The sequence below is a fragment of the Dreissena polymorpha genome, chromosome 10 (genome assembly GCF_020536995.1).
Source record: "Dreissena polymorpha isolate Duluth1 chromosome 10, UMN_Dpol_1.0, whole genome shotgun sequence".
NCBI lineage: Eukaryota > Metazoa > Mollusca > Bivalvia > Myida > Dreissenidae > Dreissena > Dreissena polymorpha.
Window position 1 is genome coordinate 52286421 of NC_068364.1, and position 15254 is coordinate 52301674.

General features: G+C 35.5%; 2 protein-coding genes across 10 annotated transcripts in view; both read right to left on the minus strand.

Annotated features, from left to right (window-relative positions):
* LOC127847138 (dystonin-like) overlaps window positions 1–3750 on the minus strand; it is a 144781-nt gene extending 141031 nt beyond the window's left edge. For all 9 annotated transcript variants that reach the window (XR_008033836.1, XM_052378805.1, XM_052378794.1 and 6 more), the window contains exon 1: window positions 3408–3750. The gene's annotated coding sequence lies outside the window, so the exon portion shown is untranslated. The remainder of the gene's footprint in view (window positions 1–3407) is intronic.
* A 7667-nt stretch (window positions 3751–11417) lies between these two features.
* LOC127847980 (E3 ubiquitin-protein ligase NRDP1-like) overlaps window positions 11418–15254 on the minus strand; it is a 31252-nt gene continuing 27415 nt past the window's right edge. Inside the window, exons 7-9 of the mRNA XM_052380234.1 lie at window positions 14125–14366; window positions 12475–12598; window positions 11418–11624 (exon numbers count right to left, since the gene is read on the minus strand). Of these exons, the coding sequence (XP_052236194.1) occupies window positions 12495–12598; window positions 14125–14366 (346 nt within the window). The 3' untranslated portion in view covers window positions 11418–11624; window positions 12475–12494. The remainder of the gene's footprint in view (window positions 11625–12474; window positions 12599–14124; window positions 14367–15254) is intronic.

Sequence of the window (15254 nt, forward strand, 5' to 3'; positions counted from 1 at the left end):
TTCCTTGCAGAAGATATAATAATAACGGCTTCTTTTTATTTCACAACCCATGCTTTGTTTAAATGTGCGATTGTACATCTCAATATTTACCAACGAAATGGTCTTTCGGCTTTTATACATTGAATATATTATCACGTGTGCAACATGCAGTATGAATGTTAAATTTAAGTAAGTACTACTCGTAACATACATGTATATGCACATTTAAATAATTTTACGCACATGTTTTAATATGTGTTATTGAGAAAGAGTGAGTGCATGTATTATTTAATTGATTTCATAATACGAGCATCACGTTAATCACTAAATTCGAGCGCTTTGAGATATTGTTAAGGATTAACAAGCTATAGCATAGCGTTTTTCGTTAAACATGCGCGAAGACTTGCACATTAACGGTGTATACTTTTTAAGTTTAATCAATTGTAATACAGTACAAATGCATCATTGACCTTTGACGAATCAAGCTGCATATACTGTCACATCTTTAACGAAGTTTTTAGCAATACAGTTATACGTCACACGATTGACTTTCAAATAGCATAATGTGCATGCAATATCCTACAATTAAATACTTAATTTGAGGTGTTAAAAGTATTATGCAGATTATTTGATAATGTTTAACGATAAGCGCAATATATCGACGAGTCAAATTGTTGAAGCCAACAGATATGCGTATCGTATGTGCAATACGTGTAGTATTGATACGCATGTTTATTCAAAAAGCTCGAGCGGAAAGTCTTTTTCATTCAATATATATTTATTCATTAAATTAAATGTGGGCGCTTTCATAAGTGCATTATGTATTCAGCGAATCTGAAAGCGCCCCGCGGCCACGCATTTAATTAAGTGAAGTCGATCGTATCTGCTTTCAGAAAGCATGAACATCGCCTGATATAAGTGTGCGCATTTCACATGACACAGAAGTTAATGACTGAAACCACAAAACACGACAATCATTGACAGCGGCCTATCATTTGCTTCGAATTTCTTCTGACCCATCCCCTCTGGCATTGGGTCCATTCTATTGACCCCCACCCCATTCCGAAAAAAACAACAACACACAACATAAACTGCAACCAAAGAGTAAAAAAACGTGCGCTAGGTTTTAATTAAAATACAAATATCCACCACCACCTTAAAGAATTAATGCTCAATAGATATTACATTATGCCGGTTGCTTCAATTTCTGACCAAGGGTGTGTCACCCAACAGAAAATTGTTCAATGACGTGTTATGTAATGCTCGCAATACAACACGAACACATGTCGCACATTGAGACAATAAATAATGTACACTGTACAGTATGACACATAGCCCTCATATCGATACTACTAGCCGCCGCCATCTTGTGATAATATTTGTTCAAACATTATATTGTATCATCGATGACAAGCAGGTGACACCAACACGTTAGGCCAATAATATTCAATACGTTTCCGTCGTATTAATGATTACAAACTTGAAATTAAAGATGTATATGATACCCTTACTCAGCTTTTAAATTTATCCCAATGCAGTTTATAACGTTTTAGACATTCCCTCGATTATTTTCGCGAATCTTAAACTTTCAACATTGTTATCGCGTTTTTCAGCATTTTTTTTCCTGTCTCCGGTTTGTTTTATGATGTACATCTCTCACGAAGTTGATAATAACTGTTTTCATTTAATGTTAATTTATATGTGAAGAAGTCAATTCCTTGCAGAAGATATAATAAAACGGCTTCTTTCTATTTCACAACCCATGCTTTGTTTAAATGTGCGATTGTACATCTCAATATTTACCAACGAAATGGTCTTTCGGCGTTTATACATTGAATATATTATCACGTGTGCAACAGTTGACCTTAAGATGACTACTTGTATTGCCAATTTAACCCATTTACCGGTATGCCTAGTGTCTAGAAAAAAGGCCTTGGCAAACAGCGTAGACCCAGATGAGACGCCGCATGATGAGGCGTCTCATCTGGGTCTGCGCTGTTTGCTTAAAGGAATTTCTGTAAGAAATATTTTAAATATAGAAATAAATATACTAAACATCCATAATTTTGGAAATAAATTGTTCCAATTTAGAAGGATGGGAAAGTCCACTAGGCATAAATGGGTTAAACTAAAACATACGAGTGGTGTGCTGATTCTTTTGGTTTCAGTGGGAACCACGTTAAAAAGTCCAATTTTATTTTTATAAATAGTCACACACTGTTTCGGTCACCTTGCTTATATGAAAGGATACACGCTAAACAAACGAGCGTTTTATTTGGCCTATATTTAATACCGTATCGTTTTAAAGATACCTAGATTATAGTGATGATAATGTTTTGTGTTTGTCTTACGCCCTAAGCATATCACGCAGTGTCATATAATAGTGAAGGTTTTACAAAAGCGTTAACTGACGTCATCTGTAGCTCTTTAACATTCACCTTTATAATATATCTCAAGTATTACCTGTAGTTAAGAATACAAAGTAGGCAAATTAGCGCCCCATTATGCACTTTCCTTGGGACGCAAGACCGTAACTATTAGATGTGCCCATACTTTGTGAAAACTTCCTATCGTTTTTCTAAGTAGCTATACGTATAGAGAAACTAAGTGTGTACTATTTTAGTTATGGTTTCGTTATCGTAACTTATTTGGTGCTTATCAAATATATATCACTGTCTTTTACTAAGCAATGGTATTATCGGATCAAATGCGAATTAGGCATTATACAAACTTGAAGGTAATACTCAAGTCCTTTAAGCTTATTTGTAGTGGTACGCGATTGACCGATAAGCCATTACTACTTTAGGCTCAGCCGATTAGAATTTGAGTGAAAACGTATTCAGCTACGTCAAAAGAAATATCTGTTAAGTTGAATGTTTAACATGCTTTTCCATTCGTTTCATTAAAGTTTTATATTTAACACAATCTAATCGTAAGACAGTGGTGCAAATTAACTTTAAAACTAAAGAGTGTACCTCATTGTCAACGGACACAATGTTATTACAAAAAAAAGATAAAGACATAATTATTTATTATTTAAACCACAAACTAATGTTTTGTTTAGAGTAAAGAATTTTTTATTCATCAGAGAAACCAGTATGTGATCAATACTTTATATAGAGAGAAATGTCAGAGTATAGTGATATTTTTGTAGTTCTACCTTCAACACACAGTACACGTTTCAGTTTTAAATTGTCCACCAAAATATAAGCCGCGGAAATTTTACAAATCCATCTGGAAATGAATGGTCAATATAATTTCTGCAAATATTGTTTACATATTAATAATTATACAGCGTTAAAATATTGACCCATCGAAGGTGTAAAATATCATAAGCAAACAATACTGTGATACATGTATAAAGGAGAAACTTATGGAAATTATAGAAAATGTCTTTAAATAGCTATAAACCAAGTGAAAATATTTACCTTAAATAACCAGTAAGCCGTCTGGAGCTCTTATATCAATTATCCAAGGTGCGAAAAGGTACACTAAAATCACGGATTTAAATCCCACTAATAGCGCTTTAATGCCTATCCAATTTACGTACATGTACAAATATTACATTAACTAACGCATACTATTTACACTCGAAATCCCACAGTTTAACACGCACACTTCGAAAACCCGCATGTGTTAATGATCACCAACATTTTGTTGACCGAACATGGTCAACATACAGTTGGCAGTTAGAATATTCAGCTACCGTATCCAGTTAAATAATTTAACGTCAAAACCAGATAGGTGTTTTCTGTCCGTTTATGCCCAAGGGGGAGTTAACCGACACGAGGGGGCATCTCAAGAGCTAAAAAGTATTTTACAAATACCAAGGGAGTTAATACGATCTTACTTTTTTAATACAAAGTTACAGAGTTAGCGTTATTTTTTGTCTTAATATTGGTCGTTGCTGGATCCAAATTGGTGTGTAAAATGAGTTTTTTTTTTATATATGATGCAGTAAGCAATATTACAGGGTTTTGTACTATACTTATGCCTTTTCGTAAAGTTTACATCATACCGCTTCTACTGAATGTACGACATTATTGCCCATGGACAATGCCCCAAAGCCATTAAAAATATGTCTGCGTGTCCGAGTCTCGGTCAATATTTAATTGGAGACACGTGCATTTGTTGCTGTCATAACGTTGTCACGTTTGAATAAAATATACTTTACGGTATGACAACACGATATAATTGGCCCGTGCTCTGTGAAAGGGGGTTTAATGCATGTGCTTAAAGTGTCGCCCCAGATTAGCCTGTGCAGTCCGCACAGGCTAATGAGGGACGACACACACCGCCTTAACTTTGTTTTTGTTAAATCGAGACTTTCTTAAAAAGAAAAAATATTATATAAGCAGAAAGTGTCGACCCTGATTAGCCTGTGCTGACTGCACAGGCTAATCTGGGATGACACTTAATGCACATGCATTGAACCCCTTTTTCACAGAGCATGGCCTAATTATTATCACAAGTCAGGCAATAAATAAATTCCTTAGCATTTTAGTCAACAAAACTATGTGAACTGCGTCCTTTTAAAAGGATGATACAGGGAAGCGAACAACGACAACGAGCGAGGCATGGTATTGTAATGCGCATGGGAGGTTAGAGGGTTAAGGTAAGGGTTATTTTATGGGTTGGGTTCGGGTTAGCCTTAACCCATACCTTAACCCTAACCCAACCTCTAACACTAACCCTAACCTAACCATAACCCAGGGTTATCTCCCCTATACCATGCCTCGCTCGTTGTAATTGTCCTCTTCCCGATGATACACATAAGCATTATCTTTATACGGGTTGCACTCTGGAATGTGCATAAATAATTGTCCCAGATTAGAATGTACAATCTGCTCAGACTAATCTTGGACAACACTTTCTGCCTGGACTGGAGTTAGCTTACGGAAACTTGCTATCAACAAAAAAGTCCATAAAAGTGGAGTCATCCAAGATAAGCTGTCGCTGATTACACAGACTAATATTGCGCAGACAACACAGGCTAATCTGGGATGACATTTAAAATTGATGCATTAAGCCCAGTTTTCCCAGACTATGGCTTCCACATAAATGCATTCCATCAAAGTGAAAGCAAAACCGATCAACTGTCTGATGTGTCAACACAAAATACAGTATCTGCAGGTCTCATTAAAATGAATACTGATCAAATATAACAGTAATAAGTTATTTTGTATCCTTACTCAACAACAAAAAGTTGGTTAGCTAAGAAAAAGAAATTGTTCAATTGATTTTTATATTCATTTATTATGAAAAAAGCAACAGTCTATAGAGCTATGTACAATGGTCAACAATCACTATCATACAGATCAAGTCAAACAATTATGCACACAGTGTATGACAGAGAAGAAAAGGATTTTCACAATCAGATCTCTATCAAGATTGAAAACAACAAACTGAAGTGACAATATACTACATTTTCAACTTGAGTTGTATCTACACATGATCCAAACACAATAATATATGAGCCTTGATCTTGGAAAATGGGGCTTAATGCAGGTCTGTAAAGCATTGTCTTTCATTAGCCTGTGCAGTCAGCATAGGCTAATCAGGGACAACACTTTCTGCCTAGATTCGATTTTCATTTAGAAGAAACTTCAATTAAACAAAAAATATCCATAAAAGTGGAAAGTGTCATCCCTAATAAGCCTGTGTGGACTGCATCGGCTAATTTGGAAAGTCACTTTACACACATGCATTAAGCAAGATTTTCCCAAAGCAAAGCTCATTTAAAATGTATGTACACATGATAAAAACACAATAATATATTGATGTGCAACATATTGGGATAAGGCAGACACAAACTATATATACTTTATTGCAAATTACAATTGTCAGTTTAACAATAATGTGATTTGCTCAATAAATCATCTATTCAACAAATTTCTTTCTCAAAAAGATACTCGTACTTGTAACTTACAATTAAAGTTAACATCATACAACAACATATTCATGAATATGCACTTTGAACCCTTTCCCACTCAGATGCAAAGTGAAAATGGCTATGTTCAAACAGCATAAAACCAGAACAGCCTGCGAGTAACTTGCAGTCTGTTAAGTTTTCAAGCTGTTTGCTGCTCATCAGTATCTTAGGGTTGGAAATAAAGCCTTTCAAACTTGAATATATTAAGAAAGGCCTTAAATTTAATTTGCTTTTCTGAAGGACTTCAAATGCATCAAAGTGTGTTTCTAAACTGGTAAAGGGTTTATTCTTGTGAATATTAAGTAAAATATTGTTCTACAAGGCCTACAATTCAATTACAACAATGTCATACGACAATTTGACAACACACATTTTTATTAACAAAAATCATGGACTTTGCAATTCAGCTGCAATCTTGAAACCTTAAACACACAAGATAGCTAAAAAAATTTATGTAAACTAAACTTTTGTAAAAAGTTTATCACAAAATCAATTAACATTTGTGTCTTTAAATTCATAATAAAATAATTCACAACCACGAGTTTGCATTTTAAAAAAGCACAAAAAACAAAGTAACTAAAAAATGTGATGGTCAGTATTTCTTGATACCCAGTGGTCTAAACAACTGCCTGTAATTTTAAAGTGGACAGAACATACAGATAAATGAAAAGAAGTGAACTTTGTTTTTTCAAGTTTAGAACACTTTTCAGCTATGGTTGTGTATATCACATACAATGCACAGCTTTTGTCTCAAACATACATTATTTATAATGTTGCCTTTCACTACTTTGTAGTGATCAAACAAAAAATGTTTTACAACATATTTCAAGCATCCATAATAACAAAAACCAACATCACGGATTGCAACTCAGACCATGCAATACATTCAACTGAACAATTTCAAAGCAAGCTTTTAATTACTTTCTAGAAATAAAATGGTGAAAATGTTTACATATTTCATTTTACAGATTAAATACTTGTCTACAAAATGTTGTTTTTTTTTGCAAAAATAAAATCTAAGAATACTGTTGGTGATTGAGCAACAACTCATTTGCTTGCACCATTGGTATTGACATAATACCATACATCGATGGTAAACTTAAAAACAAAACATTGTTTCAAATTGAAAAACTCTTTTTTACATTAAATGAGTTATTAGGTATTGGCAGATGTTTTAAATGCGTTTGCTCTCTGAAACTTTATTTGGTTCTCATAGGTATTCTTCCAACTCAAGACTGACAAATTTAAATCGCCTTACAATAAAAAAGAACATGTATTTCTTTGCACTCTTTTACATGAAATTACCCTATCTAATGTGATTGCAATAATTCATACCGGTATGTTTGGCAACTTCTTAAAGTACCCATGGTATAAAAAAATATAACATATCTGGAAACAATATTTGTACACATAATTTGATTACAAAAAGCTGTTCTTTATACATACACTATCAATAGCACAATGGTAGCAAACTCCTCTCTTGTAGGCAAAATTACAAAAGCACTTGCATGATTCAACACAACAAAACATATATACATCGAATGGAAAATGAACTATGACTTTGTAAATAAATGATTTTAACAACCAAACCCTTATTGGCACTATAAACAATGAATGAAGGTCGGAATTTCTCTTAAAAATGTTGCTGAAACAATACATGTTAACAGATTCAGCCTTTAAGAACATTTTTTAAACACAATCAGTTTGCAAAAAATCTACGCCCTCATTTGGTCCACTGAAACATTTTGAATGACAAGTTTGGTGAAGTGCAGATTAAAACAAATGGACGTTTATACCAGAAACTACATAAAGCGCAAATAGTTCATGGCCCACAAATCTGCATTTTCTGGTCCTATTGAGGTGACAAACATTCCCAGAAACTTTTCTGTTAGTTTTGTGATTACAAGAAACACGCTAGAATAAGCACAGGGACAAAATACGGTTCACAGATAGATGAACATGCCTTTGGATATTTGCAAACTTTTGCCTCACGCCATCTTTGATGGTGGCCTAATTACGAAATATGAATGAAGGAATTCAGCTTTTAGACAGAATAATCACACCTTTAAAAACAGCATGGCAAATAGGGCCATTATTTTAATACAACTTGAAAAAATCAAATGAATTCTTCATTTAGAACTATTTCAACAACTAAACAATTAAAATCTTAAAAAAATATTGACAATAAATGTATTGTAAAATTATTTAAGATGGTTGTTTTATTACCATTTTGAATAAATGTAAAACAAAACAAGAGCACCGCCTTGCGGGTGCAGACCGCTCATCTATTTTCTTTTTAAAGGTGAAGGGACTCTCATTAACAATCACAAAGGAGGGAGGGGTGGAGTGAAGAGGGGTGCATTGTGGGGGTGTGTTGACATTTATGACATTATCTTTCAAAAATGCAAAAAAGAGGAAAAAAAAAATCGGGGGGGGGGGGGTCGTGGGGGGTGGGGGGGGGGGGGATTCTTGGTTGCGATGGTTGGACGGTATTTCAAACATAAAATAATAAAAATAAATATTTGTGTTTTTTTAACGTTTAAACAAAAAAAATTGGGGGGGTGTGAGGTGGGGGGTATAGTGTGAGGGTGTGGTGGTAATTTGTGAGATGATCTTAAAAAAAAAAAAAAAAAAAAATTAGGGGGGGGGGGGATTCGGGTGGGGGGAGGGGTGGGGGGGTGGGGGGGGGATTCTTGGGTGCGATGGTTGGACGGTATTTCAAACATAAAATAATCAAAATAAATAGTTTTGTTTTTTAACCGTTTAAAAAAAAAATTGGGGAGGGGTGGGGTGGGGGGTGGGGGGTATAGTGTGAGAGTGTGTAAAAAAATAGGGGGGGGATTCGGGAGGGGGGGGGGGGGGGGGGGAAGGGGGGGCACGGGCGATGGTTTGGGTGGAGTCTATTGTGGTATGTCTGGTAAGAGTAGTTTTGTCAAAGTATCAATCAAATGTAATCATAAATAAAGAAGTTATGGCAATTTTAGCAAAATTTAATAATTTGACCTTGAGAGTCAAGGTCATTCAAAGGTCAAGGTAAAATTCAACTTGCCAGGTACAGTAACCTCATGATAGCATGAAAGTATTTGAAGTTTGAAAGCAATAGCCTTGATACTTAAGAAGTAAAGTGGATTGAAACACAAAATTTAACCATATATTCAAAGTTACTAAGTCAAAAAAGGGCCATAATTCCGTAAAAATGACATCCAGAGTTATGCAACTTGTCCTTTTACTGTACCCTTATGATAGTTTGCAAGTGTTCCAAGTATGAAAGCAATATCTATGATACTTTAGGGGTAAAGTGGACAAAAACACAAAACTTAACCAAACTTTCAATTTTCTAAGTATAAAGGGCCCATAATTCCGTCCAAATGCCAGTCAGAGTTACATAACTTTGCCTGCACAGTCCCCTTACGATAGTTAATAAGTGTTGCAAGTATGAAAGCAATAGCTTTGATACTGTAGGAATAAAGTGGACCTAAACACAAAACATAACCAAATTTTCAATTTTCTAAGTATAAAAAGGGCACATAATTCTGTCAAAATGCCAGTCAGAGTTACATTACTTTGCCTGCACAGTCCCCTTATGATAGTTAGTAAGTGTTGCAAGTATGAAAGCAATAGCTTTGATACTTAAAGAATAAAATGGACCTAAACACAAAACTTAACCAAAATTTTCAATTTTCTAAGTATAAAAAGGGCACATAATTCAGTCAAAATGCACGCCAGAGTTATCTATCTTTGCCTGCCCAGTCCCCTCATGATAGTAAGTAAGTGTACCAAGTTTGAATGCAATAGCATTGATACTTTCTGAGAAAAGTTGACCTAAACGCAAAACTTAACCGGACGCCGACGCAGACGCCGACGTGATGACAATAGCTCATAATTTTTTTTCAAAAAATAGATGAGCTAAAAAAGAGAGCCAAAAGCCCTATATTGATCACCTGAGACTTCAAGAAACATGACTGTTCTCAACAGTAAGTGCTCAACATGGTTCACAACAGCCTTAGAAGTAAATCTACCTCAACACTTGGCAGCTATCTTTTAGAATTATCCTGTTAATTTTCCAAACTCTGCCCAGATATCATACCATCACAAGTTTTGATATTACGAGCAAGATTCATGATAAGAGGGTCAAAGTTGCAAGTGTTTGCATAGTTTGACTATAACCTGATCAGTCAACTGTCCCACCGTAAAATGCCCATGTTTTTTCACAGACAAGAACCACATCTCGCGAATTTTGCACAAGATTTTGCACGCAAATGTAAATTCAAGCTTTTTATTTAGTTTAAACTGTATCACTGACCCGATCACCTAATTCTGGGATGCATGTGGCCCAGATTCTAATATTGTTGACATAAACATTTTGTGATTTAATTTTTATATCGAGATTCAAAATGAGCATAGACATTCTGAAGATGACTATCCTGTCCAAGTTCCTTTGAAATTGAGTCATTACTGCGACCTCTAAAATAGTAACAGGTTTGCCTAGGATTTGCCTTGGCGACCTAGCAATTTTGTTCAACTGACTCAGAATTAAAACTAGGCCTAAATATTTTCAAGATAAACATAAAGCTTAAGTTTTATCAAGATCAAAAAGGCCTCTAGAGTGCCAACGGGCTTTAATTTTTTTTTTTTTAAGATTTGACTTGGTGACCTAATATTTAAAAAGAAAACACACAACACTTTCAAGATATACATTTTTACATGTTTCATCAAGATTGGATGCAAAAATGTGACTTCTAAAGTTTGAACAAAGTTTGTGTTATATTTGACCTGGTTACCAAGTGTTTGGTCACATGGGACCCAGGTTCAAACTCAACCTAGACATTTCAAAGAAAAACATTTTTACCGAGGTTCCACCAAGATTAGATGAAAAAAAAAGGTCTCTATTGTTATTTAGTTTGACCTATCTTAAAACTTCCCCACGAAATTATTGGTACTAATGTTCTGACTATGTTTCATCAAGATTGGGCAATTAATGTGGCCCCTAGATTGTGCACAAGCTTTTTCTTTAATGTGAACTAGTGTTTTACCCTAAGTGACCCTGTTTCAAACTCCACTGTTATAACAATAAGATCATCATGCTGAGCAAGTTTCATGTAGATTGGGCAAATTAATGTGGCCTCTTATATTGTTCATGAGCTTTTTTTCTCATTTGACCTAATGACCCAGTTTTTAACTCGGCCCAAATTTAATTGCAACAAATGTTGTGACAAAGTATCAAGGAGATTGGGCAATAAATGTGGACACAACAGCTTTCACAAACCTTTTCTTTAATTTGTTCCAGTTTTTATCTCAGATGACACAGTATAGAAACTCGGCTGAGCTATCATTGGAGTTAATGTTCTGAGGGAATTTCATGAAGATTGGGCACAATGTTTTTTTATGAAGGACAATGCACAACAGAATAAAGGCGATCACAAAAGCTCATCATGAGCTTATTTCCTAAGGACAGATAAACAGTACTTCATATTGTTGAGAATAAGTGCACAGTTTATAGATGTGATTAGAAAATATAAATATATTATTGGTAAACGCAAAACAGAAATGGTCGGCAAACGGTGATGGAAACAATGAAAACTAAACAATGTGAAAGAAAAAATGAAAAATGAGTAAATAAATAAATAACAATGTACAACAATGTATCAAACAAATATGATGACCCAATCTGTGAAGCAGCAGATATTCTGAATTCCTTCTAAAGACCATCTACCTGAAATTAAAGCAAAGGTAACTAGAGCCACAACCCAAACATGATTAAGCCATTTATGCCTGGCATCTAGAAAAAAGGCCTTGGCAAACAGCGTAGACCCAGATGAGACGCCGCATGATGCGGCGTCTCATCAGGGTCTCCGCTGTTTGCTTAAAGAAATTTCTGTAAGAAATATTCTAAATATAGAAATAAATATACTGGACACCCCTCATATTGGAAATAAATTGATCCAATTTATAAGGATGGGAGAGTCCACTAGGCATAAATGGGTTAACACTCCAGCACTACTTTGCCTATTAGGTTCAAGGGCAGATAACTCTGGAATGTGAACATTAAATTGAGCATGCACAGAATTAAGCATGCAGAAAATGGTTTTGCACGTGTACACTTGAAAAATAATATAATTTCAAGACGAGAAAAAAAGGGATGTTATGATTATATACGATGAAGTGATACATTGTTTGAAAGTTAGAAGCCAGGAATTGTATCAATGTATAACGCGCACTAACTAAAATTAAAATTGAAAATTGAAGGTAAACAAAGGCTGTGTTTGTGAAACACAATGCCCCCTACTGCGCTCAGCTATTTAAGAAAAAATGACCTTTGACCTTGAAGGATGACCTTGACCTTTCACCACTCAAAATGTGCAGCTCCATGAGATACACATGCATGCAAATTATCAAATTGCTATTTTCAATATTGAAAAAGTTATGACCAAGGTTAAAGTTTTGGGACAGACAGACACACACATATAATGAAAGACAGACAGGTAAAAAACAATATACCCCCGATCATTCGATCGGAAGGCATAAAAAGAGTTTTCTCTATATCCATGGTAACACATACCAACCTAAGTACAGCCTGTGCCCCTCACTCTACTCCGTGAGCAAAGATCATCACTAGGCCTGGCTCCATGATCAGATCCTCCGGCATGTGCTGGTTCTCGATGCTCGTCACAACCACCGCCTGCTTGCCTGAACAAATATATATTGAGATCAACCTGTGTTATTCCTTTATTTTATAATTGCAATGTTAGAGCCTTGCCCTAGAAAAACATGGCGTAAAGCATGTGCCTAAAGTGTCGTCCCAGATTAGTCAGTGCAGCACGCACAGGCTAATTAAGAACAACACTTTCCTCCTAGACTGATTTTGCTTCGGAAGACTTCCTTTAAAAAAAACAAGAAACCGTCCGAGACGGGTGATGCTCCCCAAAGTTTTTTTTTGTCACAATATTGCACTATATATTCAGATAAAAGGAAACCTCTTGAGGGCAAAGTAGTTGGGGGGACAATAATTTTTTATAGAAAATTTCAAAGGGCCATAACTCTGTGAAAAATCATCCGACCAGAACCCGCTGATAATATGCACATTTCCTCTTGGAAGTGAAGCTTCCCATAAAGTTTCATTGAATTCCAGTCATTAGTTGCTGAGAAATAGCCTGGGCAAGAATTGCACTATATGTACAGTTAATGGAAAATTTCAAAGGGCCATAACTCTGTGAAAAATCATCCGACCAGAACCAGCTGATAATATGCACATCTCCTCTTGGTAGTGAAGCTTCCCATAAAGTTTCATTGAATTCCGGTCATTAATTGCTGAGAAATAGCCCGGACAAAAATTGTGCACGTACGGACGGACACACTGACGGACAGACGAAGCGGCGACTATATGCTCCCCCCAAATTTTTTTGGGGAGCATAAAAATGCCATGAAAGTGTAAATGCTCAATATTATAACAAAATGTTGTTTACTTGGTTGTTGGACCTTTTACAGTTGAAGTAACTTAATTTTGTATATATTTCAATACATGTATTGTTAGTTTATAATACAAATGATATTTAGCGAACATAACCTAGAGCCATTTTCAATATTGAACATCAAAATTTTGTAATTGTTCTGATTAGAGTTTGGAAAACACAGCTTTAACTACAGCATTTTCCCTTATTTCTATCATACATACCAGCTCAACGAGGACTTGCAGCCAAAAACTACGTCCCTGATTTGCCTTTGTTTATTAAGTTCTGAATGGCGCATTTTTTCATTGTGTTACTGTTACAGCTTTTAGCCATACTCATGCAAGACGTTATTATGCAACTCAAACATTATAGTATGCCTATATGTCATGCATGTTGTCTACATTTAGCTTTCATCTTTCAAGCATGACCAGTTGCTAGCATAGCTTCGAGAAAAACAATGCTTTATTATATCTCAAACCATACCTGGTTTATGTTTGTCACAAAGTTCTCATACTGGCATCTATTAAGCTGTGTTACCTTGTGATTACCGCTTATCTCTTATTATGAGTATTTTGACTTGTTTGTAGAAGCTTACAAAATCTTATTCAATTAAAGACACTTGTTAATAGATTGAAGATTGCAAGGCTTCATTGCCATCCCTAAGATACTGATGAGCAGCAAACACCATTAAAACTGAACCTTTTATGATCTTATACTGGTTGCACAAAGCCATTTTTGCTTCTGAAAGAGAAAGGGTTAACCTACCTGGTATACGTTTGGTGACATAGTTCTCATACTGTCTCCTATTGAGCTGCCGTGTTTCCAGGGTGGCCAGACCGGCCGGCCACCGCCGTTCATGAGCGTTCTCCATCAGCTCGTTGACGATGTGGGAGGGGCAGCCGCTGTCTATCAGAGAACGCTTGATCACTGCCTGCAGCACGGCGTCAGGGGTGGAGATCATCCCACCCCAGCGGGTCACACGGGCAGTCACCAAGCTGTTGGTCCATCTAGGGGCAGAGAGGAAAGTCAGTGATTGCTACCATTTGCAGGGATATTAACCCACTTTTATGGTATGTTGCCCAGACAGGCAACTATCTCTTGGTAGCCCGGCAATTGCAGCCAAATTGTACACGCCAAAAATCTCATAGTTATTTTTTTAACAATACAAATCAGACAAAAATATTTAATTGCTTTCATAACAAAATACATTATGCCCTTTTGTGAGCCTGAATTCAAGTTGCCTAGACAGTCAGCTAAATGTTGGAATTGACTTGCTCAGATCACTAAATCTACATGCTCTGGATTTTAAAATCTGCACACTCTAATAAGATACTTTCGGACAATTTAAATATTTTCATTGTTATAAACTAACATTTTCCAGCACAAAATTGGTATCCCAATTTACAGCCCAGCTTACTATCAACATTGTTTCTGTAAAAACTCGCACATAAAAAACTGTTAATACATCATTTAAACGTTATCAGCAAAAAGCGCTTGATTTTTGTATATGCTCAAACCAGGGCTGTTTATTTACAAAGATAGTGCAAAGTAATTATGGTGCGTCACTTAGTTGTGAGCATAATTGTCTTAGAAGGCATGTATTAGGTAAAGTGAGAGTTATCTCCTAAATTGTTCTGTAGTGTGTATAAGCCATAGAACTTCCTAGCACACTACAAGATTTCATTTTCCAGTTTTCTCTTGGGAATGAATAATAAATTTTATACACAAACCTAAGTTTACTCCCATTTCTAGAAGATATACTAGAACACTATATACATATAGGATCTTGACACGAGTTGTCATATAATACCATATTTTATTAAACGAATTCAGGAATTTTGTTATAAAGCAAGCCTTTGGCGAGCTTACTAACAAATTTCCTGGACGAGTTTAAT